The following is a 17,875-nucleotide window of genomic DNA, read 5'->3' on the forward strand; positions in this document are numbered from 1 at the left end:
GTTATCTGAGAGATAGCGGGTAAGACGGGAGTGGACCAGGCGTTCGAGGAGTTTAGAGATGAAGGGAAGATTAGAGACAGGTCTATAATTAGCGGCACAGTTTTGGTCGAGGGATGGTTTTTTAAGTAATGGATGGTATGATGGCATGCTTAAATGAGGTGGGAAAAATACCGGAAGAGAGAGAGAGGTTGAATATTTTTGTTAGGTGAGAGGTGACAGCCGGGGAAAGGGACTGGAGGAGATGTGACGGAATGGGGTCACTGGTGCAAGTGGTCGGGCGAGAAGATGCAAGGAGCCTGCTTACTTCTTCTTCTATAACTGGTTCAAAGTCAGAGAGTGAACTAGATGCAGTGGGGGAGGGAGGACAGTGCATGGTATGAAGAGATTGGGAGATGATTTTCTGTCGAATGTGGTCAATTTTTTCTTTGAAGTAATTGGCCAGATCGTCAGCACGGAGATCCGTGGTTGGGGCCTGATCTCTTGGGTTGAGTAGGGACTGGAAAGTGTCAGAGACTTTTAGGGTTATTTGACAGTGAGGTGATGGTGTTGAAATAAGTTTGTTTGGAGTGGTGAAGGGCAGAGTTGCATGTTTTTAGCATGAACTTATAATGGATGAAATCTTCGGGTCGATTAGATTTTCTCCACAGACGTTCGGCGCACCTGGAGCACCGCTGCAGGAAACCTGTTTGCAGCGTGTGCCACGGTTGTCGCCGTCTGTGCTGAGTTGTTCTATGTATAGGAGGTGCAGCTTCATCCAGCGCACTTTGCAGGGTTTCATTGTAATGCTTCAGAGCAGAATCAGGACATGAGATGGAGGAGATTGGGGCCAATGAGGACTGCAAGTTCTTGATAAGTTTCTGGGTGTTAATGGCCTGTATGTTTCTAGAAGTGTGGAAAGTGGGGGTGACCTGAGCGGGTTGGCAGTTCTTGATAGAGAATGAAAGAAGGTTGTGGTCAGAGAGCGGGAGAGGGGAATTTGTGAAATTGTCCACTGAGCAAAGTTAATATACTAACCTAGCGCCGCCTTCTCCAGGATCCAGCAGCATTCCGCTCCTCCCAGTAATATCACCACTTGGCAGATTGTCCAGGTCACGCTGTGCTTTACGTAACTTGGAACTGACTATTACAGTGTTAGGCTATAAGCATCAGATCACGGCTCCATAGGATTGCATTATAAAAGAGACTTCCGGCTCACACATAGGTATAGAGTGAGCCGGAGAGTCTGACGAGCAGTGACGTCACTGAGCAGAACGGCGCTGGATCTCGGAGAAGGTGGCGGTAGGTGAGAATATTAATACACTACATTATGTGCACATACACACAGATTTATAATTTAAACAAATCTTTGTGGGAGTGCTTCTTTAATCTGCCAGCTTCTGAAAGGGAACCCATCCGCACGTTTTTACATATGGCACTAGTGCTGTGGGTGCTACAGCTGTGTAGACGCTTGCAGCTCAAGCCTCATATCCATGACTTGCACAGCTTCTCACAGGGCACTGATAGCCCCCAGGTCACTTCAAGCCTGATTTGCAAATTGCTTCCACTTTAGATTTTGTTATGAATGGCTCATCAATTCACTGCAAAAAAAAAAAAAAGGTATTGGTTTTATTAGATCTCAGCATGTACAGGCATAACACTCCATGTGTAAAAATGTAGGACAGATTCCATTTAATAAAGTGATTACAAAAACTGATTCCTGCTATTCACAGCACTGTCCGCAGCAGTCTATATATGTATATTCCCTTGGTCAGTGTCTGAATACATTGACAGCTGTGTCCTACAGTGTCATACTCTGCACAGACACCCTGCTGACAAGGAAAGCGCTAATATTCATTTGTCAGTTTATTCATACATTTTCAAGAGGGATAACACAAGATTGGCTAAATGCAACGGAAAGTTTAAAAAAAATAAAAATAAAAAAAATAATGGTGGCATAAACACAATTTTAGTAGTATTTTTGAAATTTCACCTTCGTTCATTCTCATTTCCTAAGTTTATAACAAACAATTCTGTGCGTATCCTTCCTGTTACGTGACCGCAACTTTTACTAATATGGCAGGAAGTTGATGAATGAGTCTGTTGACCCAGCCCAATGCTAAGCATGTGGAGAGCGAAACATGAAGCAATAATTATAGTAGTGACTCTACGTCTGCCAGAAGCAAAATAAAGATGTTGTAATGGCTTCAGCGTTTCACAAGCGCTCCTCTTCTCTCTTCCTTGTCAGACAGATGCCATAAAGGACATGGGTAAAGCCGCTGTGGGAATTCTCCGCAGCCTCTCTGCCCTAGTAACCAAATTGCTCCCACTTGTATCAATTTAAATGACAGCAGTGAATTGGGGATTTGTGATCAATTCATGTACAAATGAAGCTTTGAATGTGAAAAAGGGTTTTGTAAAAAAAGTGCTTTTATGATTCATTATGGCCAAATGTCAAGTTCATTTTCATGTTTAGAAATAGTAGTTGTGCTGATTACTTAAATCAAGCATTTATTAAAATACGGTATTTAAAAGCAATTCTGCTATATATGCAAGTTGTGATATAAGCGGAGTGTATGGTGTGTGAATTGGAAGGTAACTGTATAAAAACTTTGAAAAGGAAGGTTAGGGTATGTGTCCACGTTCAGGATTGCATCAGGATTTGGTCAGGATTTTTCATCAGTATTGTAAGCCAAAACCAGGAGTGGGTGATAAATGCAGAAGTGGTGCATGTGTTTCTCTTATACTTTTCCTCTAATTGTTCCACTCCTGGTTTTGGCTTACAAATACTGATGAAAAATCCTGACCAAATCCTGATGCAATCCTGAACGTGGACACATACCCTAAGGTTGGGGAATAAATGAGTTAACACTGCTGCACTTTCCCATTGTGTGCTAGTCAGGATTTTCAACGTAACATGCACAATATTGCCTTACAGCATGAATCCCTGCTGGAGAAAATAGTGCTGGCACATGAAAAATGTCAGCTTCACTGCCTTTTATCTAGACCAGTGGTCCCCCAACCTTTCTGACCTTGAGAGCCACATTCAGCTACTGCCCTCCTTCACAGTAGTGGCACCCAAAGCCCCCATTACGGGTATAATGGTAACCAAAACTTTTCCACACAAATCACCCTAAAGCAGTATACCAAGATCCAGGGGTTCCCACCACACCCCCATTCAGCATTCTCCCATCACGCACTCCCAGCACAGTCACATCCAGTTTCAAGCACCTCCTCTGACCGGTAGTGTCATCCTGTCTCCAGAGTACCATACTTAAATTATCTCTAAACCCTCAAGACCACTAGATGTGTACCCAGGTCTGCTCTTCTCTGCAGTGCTACTCAAAGTTCACCATTTTGAGATGTGCTCTTCATACCAGTTTACTAAATCTGGAGCTAATGCACCAAGCTGGCAGAGAGCCGCGAGCCACAATTCATGGGACCGCGAGCCACATGTGGCTCCCGAGATACAGGTTGGGGACCCCTGATCTAGACAGTGAGAACATGCAAACAAGGTGGAAAATTTTCATAAATCTGCTGCACTTGGTCTTAAAAGTGGCATCCGCTGCAGTGTTTGGGGACCATCATATATTTGGCATTCTGTATTTACTCTTGGGGCCCGATCCATCAAGACCAGTTCACGCTTGTCATGATGAGGGGGCATTTTGTAGTCGGACTCTACTGGTTCATGAAGGTGTAATGCACGCCTTTTCATAAATCTGCAGCATCCGACAAGTAGCGTAGTGTGCACTGCACCAGATATCTAACTTCAGTCAGGGAAAGGAGTGAGTTTAAGTGTAGGGAACGCCACAGCTCATCATAAATTAGCCAAGCTGGGGTGTCACACCCCAGCTATGCCCATTTTGTCTAAGCTTGGAGAACCTGGCGTGAAAACGCCAAAAGTTACCAAATTTAAACTGAGTTGCACCTAAATTTTCTGTATTTTCAAAGTTTTATGCCAGAATTCTTGCTTGAATGCTTTGATGAATCGGACCCTTTATTTTTAAACATTGTAGCCTGAAATTCGTCATTTTAGATGTTTTTTGTTTTTTTTATAAAGTCCCTTTCCTTTTTTGTTCTGTAGTATCAGTTGCCGTTTTTGGCGCCACATTAACCAATTAAATGTGCACCCAATTCATGAATTTAACGCAAAGTTCAACTTCAAGCTCCAAAAGTCTTAAATTGCAGCAAACTACAAGTGTTCCGAAAAATACGCCAGAGCTGGACTGGAGCGAAGTTGTGCTTTGTGACTTTAAAAAAAAAAAAATAAATAAATAAAAATTGGTGGATTGGGTGAAAATATCTAGAATTTCAAGACTCCGCCCACAAAGCAGAAAGGCAAAAAAGAACTTGAAAAAAGCGCAAATGGAATAATTGCGTACAAACAACAAAAAAAAGCGCAATAGCAATGATGAATCAGAGCCTTTTTTCCACCACTGCAACACAATATTCTGATATGATTATATTGTCATGTGATCAGTACTACCGTATATATAAGTGCTCAACTTCTGTGGCGTCTTATGGAATTTTTTTTTCTCACTTTTTAGGCGTAATCATATGGATTTCGCAATGGCAGGAGACTTCATAAGTCATTGCCGGTCTTCTGAAATTTAATTGTTCCGTACTTTCTGACTAACAAAGCATGCAGTTGCTGGAGGACTCTGATATGTAAGCAGTTGCTATGTTTTGTTTTATACGTACAATCCTATTTGCACCCTTAACTTTGTACAGTCCGTTTTATCCATGAAAACAGTTACATTTCACATTGGATGTGAAAAAAATGCACATAAGCGCTGTTTTATGGAGGCACTGTCTATATTGCTCCTGATGTCTTGGTTTGGGTGTGGGCAGGTAAGCCTGTGGCCTCTGGACCATAGCTGTGAACCTTACCTATACCTGCAGGCTTTGAATTATCAAAGTTTTTTCAGCATTTTAATAACACTAGCCAAGCCCTTTGACTGCATGCAGTAGACAAGGCTTCTGAAACCTGTTTTATTCACATTTAATACATTAATTAAGACATTGCATTTTACTGTATCCAAATAACTATTATCCATTGGAGCCTAAGAATATTACCATACAATGCACAAACGGACGTGCATAATACTTTTATCAGGTATCAAAGTGTTGCCAGACAGTATAGTATCACATAAACCACATATACAGAAGGGATAATAAGTATTTGACACACTGCAAATTTTGCAAGTGTTCCCACCTACAAAGAATGGAGAAGCCTGTAATTCTTATCGTAGGTACACTTCAACTGTGAGAGACAATCTAAGGCTACTGTAAGTGCACACGTTGCAGAATTGCCGCGGAAATTTCCGTGGCAATTCCGCAACTCCTGCCACGAATATATCGCATGCGGAATTGGCATGCGTATTCCCGCTAAACACTAGCGTTTTGCAAGGGTTTTTAGCTTGCTGAATGCTAGCGGTTTCCAAGTGAACTGTAACGTCGCTTGGAAAACTGATTGACAGGTTGGTCACACTTGTCAAACGTAGTGTTTGACAAGTGTGGCCAACTTTTTACTATTGATGCTGCCTATGCAGCATCAATAGTAAAAAATAGAACGTTAAAAAATAATAAAAAAAAATTAATGATATTCTCACCTTCCGGCGTCCCCGGCAGTCTTCCCGCTCCTCGCGATGCTCCGGTCCCAATAATGCATTGCGGCAATGATCTCAGATGACCTAGCGGTCTCGTGAGACCGCTACGTCATCACAGGTCATTTTCGCAATGCATTATTGAGAACTGAAGCATCACGAGGAGCGGGAAGACTGCCGGGGCCGCCGAAAGGTGAGAATATCACGATTTTTTTTTTTTTTTTTTTAACTATTATATGGTTCCCAGAGACTGGAGGAGAGTCTCCTGTCCTTCACCCTGGCTACCAACCGCACATGATCCGCTTACTTCCCACATGGTAGGCATAGCCACATGCGGAGAGTAAGCGGATCAATGCATTCCTAGGTGTGCGGAATCCCCGCGATTCCGCACAAAGCATGAACATGCTGCGTTTTTTTCCGGAATGCGATTCCGCCGCGGAAAGAGATGCAACATATGCACAAAAATTGCAGATTGCATTCTAATAGGATGCTTAATGTGTGTGGTTTTTTCGCGGTTTTATAGCGAAAAACCGTGAAAAAAACGCAAAAAATCCTGAACGTGTGCACACAGCCTAAAAATAAAAAACAGAAAATCATTGTATGACTTTTAATTAATTAAATTGTATTGTATTTTATTACATGGAATAAGTATTTGATCACCTACCAACTAGCAAGAATTCTCAGTCTTTATTTAAGAAGTCCTCCTACTCTGCACTCATTACCTGTATTAACTGCACTTGTTTGAACTGATTATCTGTATAAAAGACACCTGTCCACACAATCACATTCCAACCTCTTCACCATGGCCAGAATCAAAGAGCTGTCTAAGGACACCAGGGACGAAATTGTAGACCTGCACAAGGCTGGGATGGGCTACAGGACAATAGGAAAGCAGCTTGGTGAGAAGGCAACAACTGTTGGCACAATTATTAGAAAATGGAAGAAACCCAAGATGACTGTCAAATCATCTTCCTCGATCTGGGGTCCATGCAAGGTCTTGCCTCGTTTGGTAAGGATAATTCTGAGAAAGGTCAGGAATTAGCCCAGAACTACACGGGAGGACTCGCTCAATGACCTGAAGAGAGCTGGGACCACAGTCTCAAACATTACCATTAGTAACACACTACGCCATCATGGATTAAAACCCTGCAGGCCATGCAAGGTCAATCTGCTCACGCCAGCTCTTGTCCAGGCCCATTTAAAGTTCGCAAATGGCCATGTGGATGATCCAGAGGAGGCTTTGGAGAAGGTCAGATGAGACCAAAATAGAACTTTCTGGTATCAACACCACTGACAGTGTTTGGAGTAAGACAAAGGATAAGTACAGCACCAAGAGCACCATGCCAACCATGAAGCATGGAGGGGGGAAAAAAACATACTTTGGGGGTGCTTTTCTGCAAAGGGACAGGACGACTGAACCGTATTGAAGGGAGGATGGATGGGGGTCATGTATCGCAAGATTTTGCCCAACAACCTCCTTCCCTCAGTAAGAGCATTGAAAATGGGTCATGGCTGAGTCTTCCAGTATGACAATCATCTGAAACACACAGCTAGGGCAACTAAGGAGTGGCTCCGTAACATGCATTTTAAGGTCCTGAAGTGGCCTAGCCAGTCTCCAGACCTGAATCCAATAGGAGATCTTTGGAGGGAGCTGAAACTCATTATTGCCCAGTGACAGCCCCAAAACCTGAAAGATCTGGAGATCTGTATGGAGGAGTGGGCCAAAATCCCTGCTGCAGGGTGTGAAAACTTGTTCAAGAACTACAGGAAACATCTGACCTCTGTAATTGCAAACACAGGTTTCTGTACCAAATATTAAGTTTTATATTTATATTGTATCAAGCCCTTATTTAATGCAATAAAATGCTAATTAATTATGTAAAAATCATGTGATTTTCTGGATTTGTTTTAAGATTGTCTCACAGTTGAAGTGTACCTACAATAAAAATTATAGACCTCTCCATCCTTTGTAGGTGGGAAAACTTGCAAAATCGGCAGTGTATCAAATACTTATTTTTCCCTACTGTATAGTGCCAACATTCATTTACTAAATCATGCAGCCTTATGGTGCTCAAAGAATATGATCATACAGAGATCAAATAATAGTGCCATAAATTGCAATAAATAATGCAGACCTGAATTCCTAAAGTAATACACCACACAGAGCTAAAGTACCGTATTTTTCGGATTCTAAGACGCTCCGGATAAGACGCACCCCAAATTTTGAGGAGGGAAATAGGATTTTTTTTTAATGAAATGGTGCTTCTTATAATCCATGCGTCTTATTGCTTACCGGGGGTGGTGGCTGCGGTGAAGTGGGGTCCCAGGGTCGCTGCTGGAGGCGGCAGGAGTGGGGTGATGCTGCAGGCCTCAGGCTGGGATGAGGGGGTGTTCTGATGTGCATCGTGCTGCTGCGGGTGTCTCCGGTGCTGCGGGGGCTCTGCTAACATTTTGTGAAAGGCCAGAGGCCCTGTAGTTCCATGGTTTCCTCTGTGGTGGACTCCAGGAAAATGGCTTCTGGGGGCGGTGCAGATGGAGATCTCGGCACCAAGATCTCGGGAAATCTCGGCAGAGCTCCCGCAGCAGCTCCGGGCACCCCCTCCCTTATCCCAGCCTGCGGCCTGCAGCAACGGTACTGGTAAGGTATGTCCGCATTATAAGACGCACCCCCATTTTCCCCCCAAATTTGGGGGAGGAAGTGTGTCTTATAATCTGAAAAATACGGTAATAGCTCACACATTGCCGCTATATGGTGAGCAAGTAAACATCACTCAAATAAAATATTGAGTACCCAAATGCCATGTAATCAGTGCTTGGATATACCCAAGTAAACACCGGGTTGCTGTGTAATCATGTATGCTTGTTCTTTGGAAGATCAAATCAAATGCTGACCCTTATCTCTTCACTTGATGTTTGGAGAGAGATGGACTGGCAAGATTTTTCCAGTCCTTGTCAATGGGTCCTATACAGATAAGTTGCACCAGAGGTTTCGAGGGTTATGTTCATACTGCAGTTTTGCTAGGACAGTGACTCAATCAGGGCTTCTGTCTGAATCCTTGGGGAAAAAAGGGTAATCAAGCGTATCCACTAACTTTGATTTTCATGAGGCACTGTGTGTTGTCTCTGCCCTCTGCTTCATTAGTGTTTGTCTTCTTCATGTAGGCACCACGATAAGGTTGACTGTGCTTTTTTGTTCCCGCCTCAAGAAGGCTGATCCTGCTCAAACAAAGCACAAGTCATTGGCTCCTTCAGTGGTTGCACCTGAATGCTATTTAGAAGGAACCTCTGACTGACAGAGCCAATGACGTTTAGCAAGAACACCACATGAGCATAGCTTTCCACCTCACTTTCTGAAATGCTGACCTGTACATTCTGCAAAACCTAGTCAGCCATTTTTACATGTCATTCAAGGGCCTCTGTCGTCACAGGATGACTGTTCAGTCCAAGTACAGGTGCTCAGTGGAGGGGCCAATCATTTTACATACACCTTCCACCTGCTTGTTTTCCCTCTATCTCCACCCTTCTCTGGCCCTGTGAAGGCAGAGCTGCCAATCAAAGCATTGGGTGGAGTTTGAGGGAAAACAAGCAGGTGGAAGGTGTATATAAATGATTGGTCCCGCCATGAAGCACCAAGCGGCGGAACTTCATTTTAAGTCATTCTGTGCGGAGTCCCTTTAAGAAGAACAGTCTCTATTGATTAATTTTTGACAAGCTGATGTGTACTGTTACACAATGATAGTAAAGTATTCATTAGTTACCAAAGTTGCTATTTGAATGACTTTTGTTTTTTTTGTTATTTTTCAGGATCCAGTTAAACAATGAAGGTATGTTAGTGTTCTTTGCCTACATGTTTCATCTGTTAAATGATAATAAAAGGGCAGAATATTTATCTATGTAATTTTTTTTATTCTAGCACATTATAATGCGTGGAAAGGACAGCTATATATCCATGAGCAGTTAGTGTGCGATATTTCTTTACAGACTCCAAGTTCTTGCAGCATTCCTGCTCAACTGTGAGTGTGAATTGATATTTTTCGACTTTTTGCAGCCATTATTTTCACAATAATCCAAAATTGTTCTTGTAAATAATTACCGTAGCTGTAGTGCCATTAAAAATAAATTGAGCAGAAACTGAACTGATGGACTTCCAAACCCTGTTGAGCTGCAAGTTTAGTAGATTTTGCTCGAGGACAGCCGTATTAGAACTGCGCCATTTTGGTGAGCCATGTACAGAACTGCTCCAGGCCCTTCATAAGAGCTGCAGCCACTGCATGCTCATAATCTCCCAGTTTTGTTAGAAGACATCTCATCTTTTTATTTATTAATTTATTTTTTTTATTTTGTAGGATGAGTTTAAAACTACAAGCTTTTAATGAATATTGTGTGCAATGTTTCCTTAATTTTTTTACGACCTTTCTCTGGCAAATTAACGTGTGTTTGCTTTTGGCTGCAGTGCAAAAAAAACAGAGGCTTTGTTGTTCTACCAATTATTTAATCCGTGAGCGACAACCTCTGTACCATGAGCTATCACTACACGGAGCGGGCCCAGAAGCTGAGCCGCTCATTGGAGCGTTCCATAACACCGATACCACCCGACAGTAACCAATGTGATAACATGCTCCGATTTCACTAGTTTAACCTATTAAATGTTACTTTCGACATGGTACCCATCACTTGTGAATGTGAGGCTTAAATCTCCCCCCCCCCCTTTTTTCCCCCCAAACTTAAATAGCAAAATGTCAAAATGAACATACCGTATATATTCGTGTATAAGTCGACCAGAGGATAAGCCGAGGCACCTAATTTTGCCTAGAAAAGCTGGGTAAACTTATTGTCTCCAGTATACGCCAGGTATGCATTGTTCCCTAATCCCAGTTCTGGTATGCATGGCTCCTTATTCCCATCCTTGTATGCATGGCTCCTTATTCCCATCCTTGTTTGCATGGGATGCTTATCCCCATCCTTGTATGCATGGCCCCCATAAGAAAAGCTTTAAAAAAAAAATCCTACTTGCCTTCCCTGCGCGCCCTCGCAGCATCTCGTTTCAGTGCCAGCTGCTCCTGTGGCTGGGCGATCACGTGTCCCTGCTCATTAAGGTAATGAATATTTACCTCTCTCCATGCCTATGGGAGTGGAGAGAGGTGAAAATTCATTACCTTAATGATCGCCTGGCCTCAGGAGCTGCTGGCACTGGAATGAGATGCTGCGAGGGCACGTAGGGAAGTTAAGTAGGATGTTTTTTTTTTTTGTTTTTTTTTATACTGGAAGCCGGCAGCTGTAACTGTGCGCGTTATAAAATAAATGAATATTCATTGCCAGTGCAGTGAAAATTCATTTATTTTTAGCAGCGGGCGCAGCCACCGCCGCTCCCCTGCCGTGAACTGGGACAATGACTCAGGTATAAGCCGAGGGGGGCATTTTCAGCACAAAAAATGTGCTCAAAATCTCAGCTTATGCACGAGTATATACGATATTTGCTATTTCTGTGTCTGTAATCGCCATGTGTGACCAATAGATTGGTCCAGTGAATCGACTCACACCAACTCTGGCCCTCAGACATGTCTATAAAGAATGAAAAAAAAAAAAAGAAAAGTTTTGGAAAATGACAGCATAATTTTTTTTTATCACTAGAATAAAAAACGTTAAGCGTATGTTCCCACGGTCAGTAAACTCTGCGAGTTGGACGCTGCATACATCTGCAGCGTCCAACCCGCAGCAGCCAGATGTTACAGAATAGTGGATGGGGTTTCAAGAAATTCCATCTCCACTATGCCTGCTGGGACACCTCCGGCTTCCCTGCGGAGACAGACATGCGGTACGTCTTGCCAGACCACAGCATCTCTATTTATCTTGCGGAAGCGCTCAGTCTCCGCAAGATAAATATAACCAGTCCAGTGTATTGGGCACGGTGATTCCGCACGGTTCAATGAACATATGCGGAATCGCTGGCGTTCAAAGGCTGGCAGCTCTTTTAACGGAGCGGACATGTGCTGCGTCCAAAGCGCTGCCTAATACTGACCATGGGGACGTAGCCTTAGTTTCAGATCGATATAATTGTACTGATCTGACGAATCATGTTGCGAGGTCACTCTTACACTCTTTCTTAGTCCAAAAAACGAGCCATCATATGGATATTTACATGGAAAACTAAAATAGATACGGCTCATGGAATAAAAGAGGCATAAGCAAAAACTTAAAATCGCCTGGTCCTTTAAGGCCAAGTTCACACATTGAACCACAAATCCGCAGCAATTTACAGCACAAGTCACACGTTGCTAAATAAAACCTGGACAAAAGTGAAAGCATGGTGTGGATTTCAAATCTGCTGCATGCTCATCACTATGTGGACTTTTTTTTTTTTTTATTCTAGTCAGTGTCTTTTTTTTTTTTTTTTTCCCCCTTTTTATTATTGGAGCAGGGAAAAATCCACATGATTTTGCAGATTTATAATCCAAACCCAAAACAGAGATTTCTCCTACGCCTCATTGGGGGACACAGGACCATGGGTGTTATGCTGCTGCCACTAGGAGGACACTAAGTTAACACATAAAGAATAACTCCTCCCCTGCAGTATACACCCTCCTGCTGGCTCTCAGTGAACCAGTTCTTGCTTAGTGTCTGTAGGAGGCACTTGGGTCTGTTTCAGATCCCACCGTTTTTATTTTCTATTTTTTTATTTTTCTTTCTGATTTTCTCGTTAACGGAGTGAATGGGAGCGACGGATCCTTTCTAGGTTCCGATCTCCCCCGAATCATCAACAGGCAAGTACGTGGAGCGTTCCTCCTGTATCCTTTCCTGCGACGTTGGATGCCAGCCCTGAGCTCACCTTAAGGGCGACAGTTCCTTCGCGTTCCGATCTCCCCCCTCCATAACAGGTGACCACATGGAGTAGCCCTCCCATTTACGTCTCCTGGACCCAGGTGCATAGCCGGACTTTTATGATTGGCGTCCGTGCAGCCCCCCACTGCATCACCACTGATCCAGCGGATGACGCAAGGTGGCAGAAGCTCTCCACCCCCTCCCTGTCTACGGCGACGGTGGATTGAGCACCGGCCCACCGCACCTACTGTAAGTACACTGCGGGGGCCGAGGCGCTACGGGAGGGTCCTGGTCCCCAGGGTATGGAAGGTTCCTCACAGGGCATTAAGCCCGGGTCTGTGGGTGTCCGCAGGGCATTTTTCATTAAAATGTGCGTGGCTGAGCGATGGCACCGCTCGCGAGGTCGCAACCGCAGGCTGTTTAAAATTTACTCCCCGGCTTTTCCATTCATGCAGGCCGGAGTTGTAGCCATGCCCACCGGCATTTACCGCCGCCAACCCTTTCTAGCGCTTCTCGTTCTGTGAGAAGCGCTCTCACAAGATCTCGGTGGCCATCTTGGGACTCCCACAACTCTGATACTGCAGTGCTGCTCCAGCCCTCCTAATCAGCACTCAGGACATAGATATCGCGGACCTCCCCTGGGGACTCAAGACACAGGACCTGAGTAAGCTGCACACACACACAGCTTAACCCTTCCCCTGCCAGTAAGCGCTCTCCTCAAGGCCACGATGTCTCAATCAAGGCCTCACAAAATGTCTGGGAAAACCCACACAGTATTTTTTGCTGCATGTACTTCTTGTAAGGTCTCATTACCCCGGGGTCACAATACTGCACTGTGCACAGTCTGTGAACCGGTGCCCGTTCAGGAACCTCCTATTACTGATACCGAACCTAGTGAGCCTGGTCCCCCTGAGTGGGCAGCCTCCCTTACCCGGTCTATGGCATCCCTGACAAAAGCGTTGGAATCGTTCCGAGACCCCTCTTTCAATCAGGGCACTCTGACACACAACGCTCCTGATCCTCAGAGCCCCTCGTACTCTAGGGGTCGTACCAGCTCTCTCTCTTGCAGGAAAAGGGCTTATGCCATATCCCCAGACCGTCATCAGGTTTCGGGATCTGAGCGCTCCACTTCTCGCTCCCCTTCCATCAGGGCTAGCAGAACTCCTGTTTCAGAGGACGATTCTAACACGTCCTTAGATCAGGAATTCCATCACGATCAGGAGACTCTCGTCTCTCTCATTGAGTCAGTAAATAAGGCTTGAGGAGGCACCTTCATCTAAAGTGGATCATGCTGTCTCCTTTAAAAGAGCCAAGCGGTCCCACAGAGTGTTCGCCACTCATCCCGAATTTAAGGATATCGTTGAATCCCACAGGATCTGTCCCGATAAACGATTCACAGGGCAGAAGTCCATGGAATCAAAATATCCCTTTGCCCAGGACCTAAGAAAGAATTGGGCTCAATCTCCCCTGGTAGATCCTCCGGTATCTCGCCTGGCTACTAGGTCCATTTTATCATCCTCAGAAGGGGCCTCTATTAAGAACCCAACCGATCGTCAGATCGATAATATGGTGCGTTCAGCCTTTGAAGCTTCAGCAGTCGCACTCTTCCCATTGTTCGCGGCTACGTGGGTGGCTAAGGCCATGACCCACTGGGCAGAGGTCCTGTCTGCAGCGGTACTGGATACCGATCTCCCTCCTGAGATAGCAGACCTCGCTACTCAGATAACCAGAGCCGGAGATTTTGTGGTTACCGCGTCCCTGGACGCTGCTAACTGTGCTTCACAAGCAGCAGCAAATGCCATCACCATCCGGAGGTCCCTATGGCTCAGGGACTGGCGTGCGGATTCGGCCTCCAAGAAGTCATTGACTTCTCTCCCGTATCAGGGCGACCACCTTTTTGGCGCAAAGCTCGACCAACTAATCTCCGATGCCACTGGAGGGAAGAGTAAATTTCTTCCACAACAGAGGCCCTTTCGGAACCAACAGCAACAGGCTCGGTCCCGATTCTTCCGCTTCAACTCGAATTGGTCCTCTACTTCCACATCTTCTGCACCGGGCCGGGCACATTGAAGGGATAGAGGTCCTCAGACCTCTTACAAACCCTCCCCTTCTTGGAGAGGCAGGCCTAGGCAGTCAGGAGCCAGAGGGTCCAGACAGGGCAGGTCCCCCACACAATGGCTCCCTGCGGTATCCGGAGGACTCCCTCAAAGTAGGTGGCCGCCTGCTTTCTTTCAGCGACGCGTGGCTCTCAGTTGTTCACGACGAATGGGGCCGCAATCTAGTGTCCTCCGGATACAAGATAGAATTCTCCTCTTCCTCCAAATCGCTTCTTCCTTTCTTCTCCTCCCAGGGCAAAGACAGCAAAGTTCTTCCAGGCCATAAGTGCCGTAAAGGAAGACGGGGTTATCATCCCAGTCCCTCAAAGCGAAAGGTTTCAAAGTTTTTATTCAAACCTGTTCATTGTTCCAAAGAAGGACGGTACAGTACAGCCCATACTGGATCTAAAACTGCTGAACAGGTTTGTCAGGTTGCGACGGTTCCGGATGGAATCGCTTCGCTCTGTCATCGCCTCCATGGAAAAAGGCGAGTTCCTGGCGTCAATAGACATCCAGGACGTGTACCTCCACATTCCAATCTTCCCTTCTCACCAAAGGTTCCTTTGCTTCGCAGTTCAGGAAGATCACTTCCAGTTTGCTGCTCTGCCCTTCGGCCTCACTTCCGCCCCCAGGGTATTCACCAAGGTCATGGCGGCTGCCGTGGCCATCCTTCATACCCGAGGTGTGGTGGTGCTACCGTATCTAGACAATATCCTTATCAAAGGCCCCTCTTTCCACACCTGCAAGGAAGCCGTGTCCATCACAGTCGATACCTCCTCTCGCCTGGGTTGGAAGATAAACTTCCAAAAATCTTCCCCAGTACCAGCTCAGCGAGTTTCCTTTTTAGGAATGATACTGGACTCGTCCAGGGGTTGGTACTTCTTCCCCCGGAAAAGATCTCAGTCCTACAGCGGGAAGCTCAGAAGCTCTCCCAACCCCACTCACTCTCTATGCTTCTGCATGAGAGTCCTCGGCAGGATGGTAGCAGCTATGGAGGCGGTCCCATTCGCTCAGTTACACCTCCGGCCATTACAGCACGCTCTCCTGGCCGTGTGGGACAGGAACCCGCTCTCTCTCGATCGTCGCTTCCTCCTTCCCCTTCGAGTCACGCAGTCTCTCAGGTGGTGGAAACTGGAATCCTCCCTGAATCGAGGAAAATCCTTTCTCCCAGTTCATTGGCTTGTGGTGACAACATATGCCAGTCTTCTGGGCTGGGGTGCAGTGTTTCACCATCACACTGCCCACGGCCGCTGGTCTAGTCAGGAAACCCACCTGCCCATCAACATCCTGGAAATTCAGGCAGTCAGATTGGCCCTTCTTCAATTCCACCCCTTCCTGTCAGGCCGTCCCATCAGGACTCAGTCCGACAATGCCACAGCAGTGGCATAAATCAACCGGCAGGGGGGAACACGCAGCAAGGCAGCCATGAACGAGGTAGGTTTTCCTCGGCCCAACGGAGAATGTGGCCTATCATTGATCTCAGCGGTTCACATCCCCGGAGTGGAAAATTGGGAAGCAGACTTCCTAAGCCGTCAAGGTCTCGACTCCGGGGAGTGGTCTCTCCATCCGGAGATCTTCCACCAGATCTGCTGTCGCTGGGGAGTCCCGGACGTGGATCTGATGGCCTCATGGCTAAATTTCAAGGTTCCCGACTTCATAGCTCGTTCCCACGATCCAACAGCCATCGGGGCAGATGCACTAGTACTTCCGTGGCACCAATTCCGGCTTCTGTACATTTGTCCCCCGCTTCCCTTACTACCGAGAGTCATCAAGAAGATCAGAGCAGAGGGGATACCAGTAATCCTGATTGCGCCAGAGTGGCCGTGCAGGGCCTGGTACGCCAAACTAGTTCAACTAGTCGCCGATGTCCCTGGCGTCTACCGAATCGCGTGGACCTGTTGTCCCCGGGCCCCATTTACCACCAGAACTCCGAGGCCCTGTGTTTTACGGCATGGCTGTTGAGTCCTGGGTGCTAACTCAGGCAGGGTTCTCTCAAAGGGTCATTTCTACCATGATCAGCGCTAGGAAGCCTACATCTATGCGTATTTACCATCGCATTTGGAAGACCTTTTTTCTCATGGTGCAAAGACCGAGGACACTCTCCTCGATTTTTCCATCCCTTCCGTCCTCGAATTCCTTCTGTCGAGTTTGGATTTAGGGCTCGCCCTTAGTTCCCTCAAAGGGCAGATTTCGACCCTGTCAGTCCTGTTCCAACGGAAGATTGCCAACAGATTGCAGGTGAAGACGTTCATTCAGGGGGTTTCCCATGTGGTCCCGCCTTATAAGATGCCGTTGGAACCATGGGACCTTAATTTGGTCCTCGATGTCTTGCAGAAGGCTCCTTTTGAACCCCTGCAGGACGTTCCCCTGTCTCTTCTGTCCTGGAAGGTTGCTTTCCTGATTGCGGTCACGTCCATCCAACGAGTTTCAGAACTGGCGGCTCTGTCCTGTCAGGTTCCCTTCCTCATTTTTCATCAAGATAAGGTGGTTCTGAGAACTTCCCTGTCTTTTCTACCGAAGGTTGTCGCATCCTTCAACCTTAATAAGGAAATTTTGCCTTCTCTTTGCCCGGCACCTGTCCACCGCATCGAGAAGGCTCTTCACACACTGGATTTGGTGAGAGCTCTTCGGAGATACGTCTCAAGGACGGTGTCTTTCCGCAGGTCAGAGGCTCTGTTTGTGCTTCCGGAAGGGTCTGGCCGCTTCCAAGGCTACGATGGCAAGGTGGATTCATTCTGCTATCCAGGAGTCGTACCGAGTGAGAGGTCACCCCGTCCCAGCAGGGATTAAGGCTCACTCCACTCGGTCGGTAGGTGCGTCTTGGGCCATTCGGCATCAGGCAACGGCAGCACAAGTCTGCAGAGCTGCGACTTGGTCCAGCCTGCATTCCTTTACAAAACATTATCATATTCATTCTCAGGCCTCAGCAGATGCGACCGTCGGCAGACGAATTTTGCAGGCAGCAGTGCCGCATCTGTAACTTGTGGGTACAAGTAGCAATTGCAGTGGATTGTTTCCCACCCAGTGACTGCTTTAGGACGTCCCATGGTCCTGTGTCCCCCAATGAGGCGTAGGAGAAAAGGAGATTTTTGTGTACTCACCGTAAAATCTTTTTCTCAGAGCCAATCATTAGGGGACACAGCACCCACCCTGTTAGCCTATGGGCTTTGGTTTTTTTCTGTGTTGTCTTGGTTTTGACATAGTTCATTCTTGTTAAATGTTAAGCTCCTACTGCTTTGTTACCGAACTGGTTCACTGAGAGCCAGCAGGAGGGTGTATACTGCAGGGGAGGAGTTATTCTTTATGTGTTAACTTAGTGTCCTCCTAGTGGCAGCAGCATAAGGGTACCGTCTCACAGTGGCACTTTTGTCGCTACGA

The 17,875-nt window shown here is 46.1% G+C and overlaps 1 protein-coding gene across 6 annotated transcripts in view; it reads left to right on the forward strand.

Annotated features, from left to right (window-relative positions):
* Nucleotides 1-17,875, forward strand: part of TASOR2 (transcription activation suppressor family member 2) — a 190,674-nt gene that overhangs the window by 34,373 nt on the left and 138,426 nt on the right. For all 6 annotated transcript variants that reach the window (XM_077264467.1, XM_077264464.1, XM_077264469.1 and 3 more), the window contains 3 exons: nt 4,524-4,644; nt 9,387-9,406; nt 9,496-9,595. In XM_077264467.1, coding sequence (XP_077120582.1) covers nt 4,619-4,644; nt 9,387-9,406; nt 9,496-9,595 — 146 coding nt within the window. In that variant the 5' untranslated portion in view covers nt 4,524-4,618. The remainder of the gene's footprint in view (nt 1-4,523; nt 4,645-9,386; nt 9,407-9,495; nt 9,596-17,875) is intronic.

This window comes from Ranitomeya variabilis, chromosome 5, assembly GCF_051348905.1.
Source record: "Ranitomeya variabilis isolate aRanVar5 chromosome 5, aRanVar5.hap1, whole genome shotgun sequence".
In the NCBI taxonomy this organism is placed as follows: domain Eukaryota; kingdom Metazoa; phylum Chordata; class Amphibia; order Anura; family Dendrobatidae; genus Ranitomeya; species Ranitomeya variabilis.